This window comes from Neoarius graeffei, chromosome 17 (genome assembly GCF_027579695.1).
Source record: "Neoarius graeffei isolate fNeoGra1 chromosome 17, fNeoGra1.pri, whole genome shotgun sequence".
Lineage (NCBI taxonomy): Eukaryota > Metazoa > Chordata > Actinopteri > Siluriformes > Ariidae > Neoarius > Neoarius graeffei.
In genome coordinates, this window is record NC_083585.1 from 27511469 (window position 1) to 27525133 (window position 13665).

At 40.6% G+C, this 13665-nt stretch overlaps 1 protein-coding gene across 2 annotated transcripts in view; it reads left to right on the forward strand.

The window, feature by feature from the left end:
• Positions 1-284: 284 nt before the first annotated feature.
• Positions 285-13665, forward strand: part of klc3 (kinesin light chain 3) — a 28917-nt gene continuing 15536 nt past the window's right edge. For both annotated transcript variants that reach the window (XR_009656859.1, XM_060943924.1), the window contains exons 1-8: positions 285-477; positions 4662-4881; positions 6291-6521; positions 6723-6798; positions 11365-11590; positions 11694-11781; positions 11906-12007; positions 12864-13037. Coding sequence is in view for 1 of the 2 variants with exons in the window: in XM_060943924.1 (XP_060799907.1) it covers positions 4672-4881; positions 6291-6521; positions 6723-6798; positions 11365-11590; positions 11694-11781; positions 11906-12007; positions 12864-13037 (1107 nt within the window). In the remaining variant the exon portion in view is untranslated. The remainder of the gene's footprint in view (positions 478-4661; positions 4882-6290; positions 6522-6722; positions 6799-11364; positions 11591-11693; positions 11782-11905; positions 12008-12863; positions 13038-13665) is intronic.

The following is a 13665-nucleotide window of genomic DNA, read 5'->3' on the forward strand; positions in this document are numbered from 1 at the left end:
ATAAGCTTTCAATGCATACCCAAAATATTAACCTATCGTACATGGTTTGAATTATGAGCCTACAATTACAATAATTTATGTCATATGTCCTTTAATAAAGAGTTCAGTTGGATTTATTTTATAATTAAATGTGGAAGAAGTTTCAGGACAGGAGGAACATCCTGGAGTGGAGCAGCAGCACTGAGGTGTGGGCAGGGCTGCAGGTGTGTAGTGGGCGGAGCCAGCCGCTTGTTGTGGTCTCACACCGAGAGGATGGTGCGCATCACTGCCGCGGTGCATGCTGGGAAGCAGTAGACCAGGTAAATCTCCAGTTATACAGAGTCACCGGTGAATAATGACCCAACCCTTTTACTGTATCTTTGGCGTTTAATGGCAATAGAATATGCGGATGTGGGGCTGGTGTCGGGGCATCTGAGCCATAATTACCTTTAAACCCCGAATCATCAGGTTTCCCCGCCGGGACTCTGTGACTGTCAGGTAAATATACATCCATCTCACTTTACAGAACACACTAATGGTGAGCATTGCTTCGGTTACTACTGTTCTGTGGGTTTACTGCATCCTTATAAGTGATACTTTAAGGGTTTGTTATGTTATTGCTGTCACTTGTTTATTCAGACCCTAAAGATTACAGACACTGTATCTCACTGACATGTCGGGAAAGAAATGTTTAAGAACTGTTCACTAATTATTACACAAGAATTACACGGGGGGGGAAATCTTAAATAATTATGTCAGCTATAATAATAATAATAATAATTATATATATATATATATATATATATATATATATATATATATATAAAATGAGAGAGAGTCTTCGACGGCTGATTTTAAGAGCTGTGAAGAGGCTGAAGTTGTTTTGTTTTTATTCAGTTTGTTACTAGAACTTTCTGTTCCACCTTAAATGGCTGCAGTTGCGGTGTTGTGCCTGTAGAGGGCAGACATGAGTCTCTTTTCTTTTCTTTTTTTAACCCGTGTGGAGTATTGAAATAGAGTATTGAATTGTATTTTGTCGTCACACATCACACATTATCTCTAGCCGCTTTATCCTTCTACAGGGTCGCAGGCGAGCTGGAGCCTATCCCAGCTGACTACGGGCGAAAGGCGGGGTACACCCTGGACAAGTCGCCAGGTCATCACAGGGCTGACACATAGACACAGACAACCATTCACACTCACATTCACACCTACGGTCAATTTAGAGTCACCAGTTAACCTAACCTGCATGTCTTTGGACTGTGGGGTAAACCGGAGCACCCGGAGGAAACCCACACGGACACGGGGAGAACATGCAAACTCCGCACAGAAAGGCCCTCGCCGGCCCCGGGGCTCGAACCCAGGACCTTCTTGCTGTGAGGCGACAGCGCTAACCACTACACCACCGTGCCGCCGTATTTTGTCATCTTGGGGGAAAATACTTTTTGTTTTAAGCATTTGACACTTAAAAGTATTTTAATATGTTGCATAAAATAGTCAAGTTTATTTGTATAACGCTTTTAACAATAGACATTGTCGCAAAGCAGGTTTACAGAAAGGCTTTGAACATGGACTAATGTTATCCCTCATGTTATCCCTACCTAAATTACCTAAATTCTCTATATAAACCACTTTTTAAGGAGTTAAAACACTTTGGGCCTCCAAAATAAATAAATTTAAATAAATAAATAAATAAAAGTTCAAAGTGGTTGCTTTATTCCAAACAGTAAAGAAAAAATATATAGACACACACACACACACACACACACACACACACACTCACTGTAATATATAAAATATAAAATGCAATAATCAAAACATAGTCATGAACAAACGGGATAGCGTAGCCACAAGGCAATAACATAATAATGTTCAGAAAGGATTAGGAAGAAGTAAATAACTTATCAAATCCTAACCCTCTATACCACCGCTAATCAAACGTCACTTTTCGCCATAATGAATATATATAAAAGAAAACAAAAAAGAAAACATACCAACATACCAAGGCATACCAGCATGGTATAATATAGACCAAATCAATCATATATACAGATACTTATTATGTTATACATATATACACATACAATACATATATACATGTACACATATATCCATACATACACACACACACACACCCATAATATCATATAATTATTCATATATACACACAATACTCATTATGATATAAATATATATCCGTACGTACCCGTACACACACACACTTATATTATCAATAGAATGTTATTGTAATTCCTCCTCCCTATACCTCATAAAGATCTGTGCCTTATACCTTTTTTTGAACTGGTTTATAGTTGAACATTTCATGAGCTCCACATTCAAACTGTTCCATAGCTTTACTCCACAAATAGATATACTGAACATTTTTAACATTGTCCTAGCACTGCGAGTTTTAAATTTCAATTTCCCCCTAAAATTATAGCCCCTCTCTCTATCCGAGAACATTGTTTGGATATTCCTTGGTACTTTATAATTCCTTACTTTGTACATTATTAGGGCAGTTCTATATTCTGTAATATCCCTGAATTTTAAACATTTTGAATTTAAGAATAGTGAATTAGTATGATCTCGGTAACCAGCACTATGAATTATTCTTATAGCTCTTTTTTGAAGTATAGTTATTGCATGAAGTGAACGTATTTATACGTATTTCCCCACACCTCTGAGCAGTAATTTAAGTACAGTAAAACCAGGGAACAGTAAAGAATGCGGAGTGAATTATAGTCCAGGACGTTCAAAGACATGCAGATAGATGTCTGAGGTCAACTGGTGACTCTAAATTGCATATAGGTGCGAGTGTGAATGGCTGTTTACCTCCCATATGAAGTCAGGTGCAATTGGCTCTAGCTCCCCTGTGACCCTCATTAGATAAGTGGTATAGAAAATGGATAGATGGATGCCACTGTGGCATATGAGTCAGTGTTCAGACCACTGTTTAGGAGGTTAAAAGACCACCAAAAGCCTTAACAAATCTTCTTCAGCCGTCCAGCATGTTCTGGGTTGGGTCCCTTTCCTAGGATTTCTTGGCTAAGTAAGTGCAGCCACCTAGCCACTCCTCTGCTGCACAGCTTTTGGTCATGGACAGTATAGAGTAGCCAGTTAGCCTAACCTGCATGTCTTTTGGACTGTGGGGGAAACTGGAGCAAACCCACAAAGACATGGGGAGAACATGCAAACTCCACACAGAAAGGCCCCCATCGGCCACTGAGCTTGAACCCAGAACCTTCTTGCTGTGAGGCAACAGTGCTAACCACTACACCATCGTGCCACCCTATTTGAAGAAATAGACTTCCTGAAATGTATTAACTTGGTTCAAGTCAAACGTCGTCTTCACCCTTAGAAGTATCATAATATTCATTTTCGTCTTCACTTACCGTTTTATTCTGGTGAGGGTTGTGATGTGTCCGGGGCCTACCCCAGGAACACTGGGCACGATGTGAAAATACACCCTGGATAAAACACCAGTCCATTTCAGGGTACACACACACAGTCATACTCATTCACACCTAGGGGCAATTTAGAGTAGCTAGTTTGGAGGAAACCAGAGAACCCAGAAGAATACTTTGATAATAATTGGATTTATTATGATACACTCGTGATTAACATTACAACATTTACCGTATAGCAGTTGTGTCTGCTATACACAAGTGAGGTCATATTGGGCGACTGTAGCTGAAGCCTTGTTGAAGGTATTTGGATCAAATCCTTGTGATGGTGCCTGTGTCACCAGACATGTTATGTTAGGTGTGATATTTTTGCCATTATTTTAGCAGATGGACAAAACATGTAGTGAAAGCTCTAGAATTAAAAAAAAAAAAAAAAACCTCACTATTGATGGTACCTTCTGTTCGAGAGCACACTATGATCAGATTTATGGTGAGTTATAATGCCAGGTATAATAAGTATTGTATTTTGGTGTTTACTTTGTTACTAAAAAGCCTTACAATTATATTTGACCAGGATGACTGCTGAAGTAATGTCAGTGTGTAACCATGACTGTTTGTATATGGTGATGTCAACTGAAATGATTGGCGGATCATTGTTAATTTCAGGAGTAGGAAGTAGTATGAATGAGCAATTTGTTTCGTTTGAATAAATGCCCAGTGATCACTACAGGAACTGCAGTAACCTGTAATGTGTCCGATTCACACACCCTTCTCATCTCCTGAGGGACTTCTGTCTCTGAATGGATGTGCTCCTGGTAACACATCAGTTGCTACCTGACTTGTCATGGTTGCATTAAGAAACACGTATCTTCACCTCCTATTTTATCACATGTCTGATATTGGTATCATAATGAACACAGACCTGAACTGACAGAAGTGCTTTTTAATAAATGGCGGAGCTGCCAGACCTTTTTCTTATAGTTTTACTAGTGTAGATATTTTCATCAGATTTTAGGGCTATACTGGATATGTTCTTCTACTAATACACTATTTCATAAACAACTATTTATCCTAGAGTTACAACATTAGTTCAGTTCTCCCTGTGTTTTAACTATCAGCGCTATTACATGAGAATGTTTCTCTTTCAAAGGCCACCAGCATGTTCCCTCTAACTGATCCTTTTTTTTTCCTAGTTTACGTCCATAATGCCAAAATGCTGAAGGCATCTTAATGTATAAAGTGAAGCAGAGATTGTCAAACATTGCTTCCCTTCTTTAGGGCCAGAGCCATGTTGTCAGCAGAGGAGATCTTGAGTAGCACAAAGCAGGTGATTGCAGGACTGGAGGCTCTGCGTGGAGAGAACCGCACCCTGCTGGACAACCTGCAAGAGACGCTGCTGAGCCGGACAACCAGCGAGAGCAACAGCCTAGAGGAGGAGAAGAGTGGCATCATTTTACAGTCCCTGGACAGAATTGAACTGGGATTAGGGGAGGCACAGGTGGGCTTCAGGAACAGACATCTGCTATGTGTAGTCTATACTTCACTTTATTCTTATACCAAAGCTCTTTCTGGAATACGACATAATATTCATGGCAAAAAGTTAATATGCACACCTACTTTTTCTAACCTCTATATTCGTTACTGAAATACACAGCAGTTACTCCTTAGATTTGTCTGTACATGTTTATAAACACATGCATATGTACTGTATATAAATATATCACTATTAAGTCATGTTAAAGTTGTACTCTAGCCTTTTCAACCTTATCTCTAGCTAACACATGTAGCATACCATAAGCAGTTACCTCAGATAGTAATGTAGATATTTCCCTGTGTTGAGAAAAGAATGGAAAACCTGCTTATTTGTAACTCTCATAATAAATGTCAGTTGTTAGGGAAACCAAAAAAGTTTATTATGTATATTCAAAAGATGAAATAATTAATGTTAATTAATGAATGTGATCAGGGTTGGCACGGTCACCTCACAGCAAGAAGGTTCTGGGTTCGAGCCCAGTGGCTGACAAGGGCCTTTCTGTGCGGAGTTTGCATGTTCTCCCCGTGTCTGCGTGGGTTTCCTCCGGGTGCTCCGGTTTCCCCCATAGTCCAAAGGCACGCAGGTTAGGTTAATCGGTGGCTCTAAATTGACCGTAGGGTGTGTGTGTGTGTGTGTGTGTGTCAGCCCTGCAATGACCTGGCGACTTGTCCTGGGTGTACCCCGCGTCTCACCCATAGTCAGCTGGGATAGGCTCCAGCTTGCCTGTGACCCTGTAGAACAGGATAAGCGGCTACAGATAATGGATGGCTGGAATAATTTTTTGCAAATTCGATAAATAAAAACTTCATACAAAATGTCCAACAAAATAATTTCCGCTTAGAATGTAAACAAACCGGCAAAATGACAGGAGCAATTTGTGAAAAATGCAATGACGATGATGATAATTCATAAAAAATTTTAAAAAGACGCATTCTTACCATCAAATGCTTTTGTTCCATATTTTGTTGCTTTTTTTTTTTTGTATTTTTTGTGGGGGTTTTTTCGAATAGTTTTTATTTCGTCCTCGGTTGATTCAGCAACACACTCCGCCATTTTGTTTTTCTCTACTCACTGTATATAAGCTGATATCTTAGTAGTAGAGTAGCCAATCAGAGCATGTGATTGCTCATATCCAGTGAATGTGGATAGAATAATTTCAATTATCTATAGGGTTCCCAGGATTTGCAAATCATCGCATTCTGTTCTTGTTTACGTTTTACACAGCATCCCAACTGTTTTGGAATTGGGGTTGTAAAACATTGACCAAGTTCACCAAAACAATTAGAAGCAACTTTTTCCCACAAATGCTGGAGTCTTATGTTAAGGTAAAAGAGAGTTTTTGGGGTTTTTTTGCCATTAACTGGTTACCACAGATGATGATGGCTCTGTCAGCGCACTTGGGTTCTCTGGAGGCAGAGAAGCAAAAACTGCGTGCTCAGGTGAGGCGGCTGTGCCAGGAGAACCAGTGGCTGCGAGATGAGCTGACTGGAGCTCAGCAGAAGCTGCAGGAGCGTGAGCAGGATGTGGTGACACTGGAGGAGCAGAACAAACACCTGCAGTTCATGAACAGCATCCGCAAGTACGACCCAGACGAACTGACGCTGGTGAGAACTGAAACCCACAAAAACCCAAGCATATTAGAGGCAGTACAGTAATGTGCCTGCTTTTTACTGAACGTTCCTATGTAATGCATATTAATGGCTGTAAAAATGTCCATTTTGGTGGTTTATAAATGATGTATGCCTGCTAGTGCTTTGTTGGGCTGTAGGTTTGTTTGAGAACATGTGATTGATCTTGTCCAACAGGAGAATAAAGGCAGTTCCTCAGTTAAGGAGTCTCTTGATGATCTTTTTCCCACTGATGAAGAAGAGCAAACACAAAGTAAGTGTTCCTCAGATTCCACATATACTAGACGAAAGATTATCTTTGAGCCTGTTAACATACTTGCCTGTCAGGTTCATTGTCATGTGGCTAGAGAAAAGGTGAGCATTCAAATACAATGACGTTTCTGTGCCACAGCAGCATACTTCTTGAAAATAACATCAGATGTGACCATTTTACATGCACCATAAAATTGACAGGGAAGGAGGGGGTATTTCAAATAGTTCACAATACAGTAAATAATAAGGGATAAATAACTATGGTGAGTTTTATAGGTCAATACATCACAGTGCAACTTGAAATAATGATGTGGGAAGTATATAATGTGTGGAAAGGAATTACATTAAACATAACCCAGAGTAATACAGTGCAATATACAGTATGTACTGATATGTGATCAATTAAAGGCCACCATGAGCTGCCAAAACAGCTTCACTGAGTCTTGGCATAGATTCTACAACTGGAACTGTATTGGATGGATAAATTAATGGAGTTCTTCCCAAAGATATTCCCACAGTTGGTGTTTTTAATGATGGTGGTGGAGAGTGCTATCAGTCCAAAACCCATGGGTGTTGAGTTGGGTTCCAAGAGATCTTTGGGCTCCAAAGATCACTCCAAGAGCAAGGCGTGTAATAGTCGGCAAGGTCACAAAGGACCCCAGGGTAACTTCTAAGCAACTGAAGGCCTCTCTCACATTGGCTAATGCTCATGAGTCCACCATCAGGAGAACACTGAACAACAATGGTGTGCATGGCAGGATTGCAAGGAGAAAGCCACTGCTCTCCAAAAAGAACATTGCTGCTCATCTGCAGTTTGCTAAAAGATCACACGGACAAGCCAGAAAGCTATTGGAAAAATGTTTTGTGGACAGACGAGACCAAAATAGAACTTTTTGGTTTAAATGAGAAGCGTTATGTTTGGAGAAAGGAAAACACTGCATTCCAGCAGAAGAACCTTATCCCATCTGTGAAACATGGTGGTGGTAGTATCATGGTTTGGGCCTGTTTTGCTGCATCTGGGCCAGGACGGCTTGCCATCATTGATGGAACAATGAATTCTGAATTATACCAACGAATTCTCAAGGAAAATGTCAGGACATCTGTCCATGAACTGAATCTCAAGAGAAGGTGGGTCATGCAGCAAGACAACGACCCTCAGCACACAAGTCGTTCTACCAAAGAATGGTTAAAGAAGAATAAAGTGAATGTTTTGGAATGGCCAAGTCAAAGTCCTGACCTTAATCCAATGGAAATGTTGTGGAAGGACCTGAAGCGAGCAGTTCATGTGAGGAAACCCACCAACATCCCAGAGTTGAAGCTGTTCTGTACGGAGGAATGGGCTAAAATTCCTCCAAGCCGGTGTGCAGGACTGATCAACAGTTACCGGAAATGTTTAGTTGCAGTTATTGCTGCACAAGGGGGTCACACCAGATACTGAAAGCAAAGGTTCACATACTTTTTCCATTCACAGATATGTACTATTGGATCATTTTCCTCAATAAATAAATGACCAAGTATAATATTTTTGTCTCATTTGTTTAACTGGGTTCTCTTTATCTACTTTAAGGACTTGTGTGAAAATCTGATGATGATTTAGGTCATATTTATGTAGAAATAAAGAAGATTCTAAAGGGTTCACAAACTTTCAAGCACCACTGTACTTGTGAAGTGAGGATTAGTGCTGCATGAAGAACTAATACCATCCCACCTGCAAATTAGCCATTCGTTTGAATACATGCACATGCCAGCCTGACATATATTATTCAGTAACCCCATTTTTGACCACTTTTTATATTTCAACCTTATTTGGTCTAGTTTGGGCGGCACGGTGGTGTAGTGGTTAGCGCTGTCGCCTCACAGCAAGAAGGTCCTGGGTTCGAGCCCCGGGGCCGGTGAGGGCCTTTCTGTGCGGAGTTTGCATGTTCTCCCCGTGTCCGCGTGGGTTTCCTCCGGGTGCTCCGGTTTCCCCCACAGTCCAAAGACATGCAGGTTAGGTTAGCTGGTGACTCTAAATTGACCGTAGGTGTGAATGTGAGTGTGAATGGTTGTCTGTGTCTATGTGTCAGCCCTGTGATGACCTGGCGACTTGTCCAGGGTGTACCCCGCCTTTCGCCCGTAGTCAGCTGGGATAGGCTCCAGCTTGCCTGCGACCCTGTAGAACAGGATAAAGCGGCTAGAGATAATGAGATGAGATGGTCTAGTTTGAAGAGTTTGCCAATCCTAATATTAAGCTACAACCCCGATTCCAAAAAAGTTGGGACAAAGTACAAATTGTAAATAAAAACGGAATGCAATGATGTGGAAGTTTCAAAATTCCATATTTTATTCAGAATAGAACATGGATGACATATCAAATGTTTAAACTGAGAAAATGTATCATTTAAAGAGAAAAATTAGGCAATTTTAAATTTCATGACAACAACACATCTCAAAAAAGTTGGGACAAGGCCATGTTTACCACTGTGAGACATCCCCTTTTCTCTTTACAACAGTCTGTAAACGTCTGGGGACTGAGGAGACAAGTTGCTCAAGTTTAGGGATAGGAATGTTAACCCATTCTTGTCTAATGTAGGATTCTAGTTGCTCAACTGTCTTTGGTCTTTTTTGTCGTATCTTCCGTTTTATGATGCGCCAAATGTTTTCTATGGGTGAAAGATCTGGACTGCAGGCTGGCCAGTTCAGTACCCGGACCCTTCTTCTACGCAGCCATGATGCTGTAATTGATGCAGTATGTGGTTTGGCATTGTCATGTTGGAAAATGCAAGGTCTTCCCTGAAAGAGACGTCGTCTGGATGGGAGCATATGTTGCTCTAGAACCTGGATATACCTTTCAGCACTGATGGTGTCTTTCCAGATGTGTAAGCTGCCCATGCCACACGCACTAATGCAACCCCATACCATCAGAGATGCAGGCTTCTGAACTGAGCGCTGATAACAACTTGGGTCGTCCTTCTCCTCTTTAGTCCGAATGACACGGCGTCCCTGATTTCCATAAAGAACTTCAAATTTTGATTCGTCTGACCACAGAACAGTTTTCCACTTTGCCACAGTCCATTTTAAATGAGCCTTGGCCCAGAGAAGACGTGTGCGCTTCTGGATCATGTTTAGATACGGCTTCTTCTTTGGCCTGTAGAGTTTTAGCTGGCAACGGTGGATGGCACGGTGAATTGTGTTCACAGATAATGTTCTCTGGAAATATTCCTGAGCCCATTTTGTGATTTCCAATACAGAAGCATGCCTGTATGTGATGCAGTGCCGTCTAAGGGCCCGAAGATCACGGGCACCCAGTATGGTTTTCCGGCCTTGACCCTTACGCACAGAGATTCTTCCAGATTCTCTGAATCTTTTGATGATATTATGCACTGTAGATGATGATATGTTCAAACTCTTTGCAATTTTACACTGTCGAACTCCTTTCTGATATTGCTCCACTATTTGTCGGCGCAGAATTAGGGGGATTGGTGATCCTCTTCCCATCTTTACTTCGGAGAGCCGCTGCCACTCCAAGATGCTCTTTTTATACCCAGTCATGTTAATGACCTATTGCCAATTGACCTAATGAGTTGCAATTTGGTCCTCCAGCTGTTCCTTTTATGTACCTTTAACTTTTCCAGCCCCTGTCCCAACTTTTTTGAGATGTGTTGCTGTCATGAAATTTCAAATGAGCCAATATTTGGCATGAAATTTCAAAATGTCTCACTTTCGACATTTGATATGTTGTCTATGTTCTATTGTGAATACAATATCAGTTTTTGAGATTTGTAAATTATTGCATTCCGTTTTTATTTACAATTTGTACTTTGTCCCAACTTTTTTGGAATCGGGGTTGTATCTTGCAGCCCCTGAATAGTTTAGTTGGAGCCTCATTTCATACTTGAACTGTTGCCAACAAAGTTGACCACAAATGGGTACTGATCGGGTAACAAGGGTATAATTAATAAGGTAACTTGTCTGTCAAAAAATGTCCTCTCCAGTAATGTGGTCCTTATTAAAAAAAACAATTTTTAAAAAGCAGTTTTTTAGACAAGTAGCTTATGGTTCTGAAAGTCCAGGTCCATATAAGTACTGGTACATAAGGTTATACATTTAGCTTCTTAAAATAAGCTTCAGTGGTTACTAACAAAAAACATGATGTTTGTCTGTCAAAAATCGTCCTCTCCGGGGAAAAAAAAATTATGCTCTTACCATTAGCCAGGTAACAGCACAGTGCTGTTTGTATTCTAGCTACAAATTCTTGCCACCAATAGCCCTGGGAATTTAAATGGCACAGTCAAGGGCCTCATTTAGTTCACAAACTGTGCCAAAAAAATTTTACTTGATGTTCAATTTTGATGTTAGTGACACAAACTTGTGTACCCTGACTGTGAAACACCCCCTCAATGGACAAGTGGATGCAAACCATTCCATTAAAATTCCCAGGACATAATGCATCCACCATTATTTCCTTTAATTTGTCACCTGTCTGTGTACAGAGTGCAGTATGGTAATAGAGACTTCTTGTACCACAGGTTATAAGCAGCTGGTTTATCATTTTTCCACTGTTACTCTGATCCTTTTGTTCTTGCAGTGTCTCAGCCACATCGTAGTGCTGTAACCGCAGCCCACCAGGCGGGGTATGAGATCCCTGCCAGACTTAGAACCCTACACAACTTGGTGATTCAGTATGCCTCTCAGGGCCGCTATGAGGTAGCCGTGCCTCTTTGCAAACAGGCCCTGGAGGACCTGGAGAAAACATCTGGACACAGCCACCCAGATGTGGCTACGATGTTAAACATCTTGGCTCTTGTGTACAGGTGATTGATAGGCTGGAGTGTCATCAGTATCTATTGTTCATTCTTGTCCCATCTTGTCAGCCCATTTATCAACGGGTTTGTGTTTTCTTTATTCTCTGTACAGGGACCAGAACAAATATAAAGAAGCTGCCACTCTGCTGAATGATGCACTGGCAATACGTGAGGAGACACTTGGCATGGACCACCCGGCAGTATGTTCCTGGGTTTTTTGTTTGTTTGTTTTTAATTATTATACTGTCACTGAATGATATTATATAATGCTATTAGAAAAAAAGTGTTTGTCATTATTCAGTGTGCTTGTGTAAACGTGTACAGGTCGCAGCTACCCTGAATAATCTGGCTGTGCTCTATGGTAAACGAGGGAAGTATAAAGAAGCAGAGCCTCTGTGCAAAAGAGCATTGGAGATCAGGGAAAAGGTATGGACTCACAGTTAAGGCACAAAAATAAACCTGTTTTAGTATTCAGACAAATTTTACACTTTGAAATGGCCCTGTTCTGTCCTGTTCTTTGTTTAGTAGGGCAGAGATGGCTCAGAAGTTAAATCCCCTGCACTAGGACAGTGGCACATCACATGACTGCTTGATAGCTTATCTTGTATGTGTGTACTGGCACACTAATAATTACATTATTATCTGATTTTGACAGTTGGCAAATCTAAGTGATCATGTAAACAGGATGTTGTATTATATTTTGCCTTTTTGCATGTGTGCGCACAAATTAGCAGAGAAAGAAAAAGATCCTTCCTGTCTTTCAGCCTAGTTAAAGGCTTCTTAAAGAAGGGCAGCATTATGTGTAATTTGCAAACATAATGTAATATTTATATAGAGAGAGCATTTTAGATTAAAAATATATGTTATATGTCAAGAAAGTGAAACAACAAAGTCTATATGCACAATTCGGTGGTTAAAATGGTAACTGCCCAGAAGCTACTTGCAATTAAAAAGCAGCAATGTGCCACATTAGGAGTAAACAAATTTTAAACAAACTAACTCTATGACTTGGGATGAATAGTTAGCATTAAACAACACAGACGCACCACATCCTTCTGTATCTGCAGTCAAAAATTCTGCTCTCCTTGTTCTGATGACACCTCACTGTTAAACCTTTATTAGTAGTCTGCTTAATATAAGCTCCCTCAGCTAGAAACAAAAATGCAGAGGTAGTATTCTATTAAAAAAATAAGCCACCTGTGGCCATTTCTCCCAATAGACATCTCAGAATTTTGTGTTGTGACTTTCTTCCAACCAAAGGATAATACTGCTGTTTCTGTAGGTGTTGGGGAAAGACCACCCTGATGTTGCGAAGCAGCTCAATAATCTGGCTCTACTGTGCCAGAACCAGGGCAAGTACCAAGAGGTCGAGGACTACTATGGGAGAGCCCTGCAAATTTACCAGAATCGGCTGGGCCCAGATGATGCCAATGTGGCCAAAACCAAAAACAACCTGGTAAGGACTAGTGATACTTTAGATACGCTAGTTTAAGAGTCTTGTAGTGAGAGGTGCCCGAGAGGAGAAATTTACAGTGCCCTCCACAATTATTGGCACTTTTTTTATCCCCCGCTGGCTGAAAGGCCCAAAGGGGGATTATGTTGTGGCGATGTCCGTCCGTCCGTCCGTCTGTCCTGGGAAGGATGCTCACCTTCTGAAATCAGCTCTTCTCACAATTTTTGGAGGAATTTCACAAAACTTGGCAGGATTCTTTTTTTATATGTTGGTAATACGCTTATTGTGATTTCGTTAAATTTAGTCACATTTTACCAGAGTTACAGCCCTTGATTAACAAAAGTATAATTTGCCAATTTCATGAGTGTGTTTTCCTTCTGAAATCAACTCCTCTCACAATCTATGGAGGAATTTCACGAAACTTGAAAAGAGGCATTGTTATATGTTGGTAGTACGCATATTGTAATTTCGTTTACTTTGGGCAAATTTTACCAGAGTTACACCCTTGATTATTAACAAACTTGTACTTTGGCAATTTAATCAAGGCGTGCTTGTCTTCTGAAATCAACTTCCCTCACAATTTTTGGAGGAATTTCATGTAATTTGGCAAAAAGTTTTTATCCCCCACTGG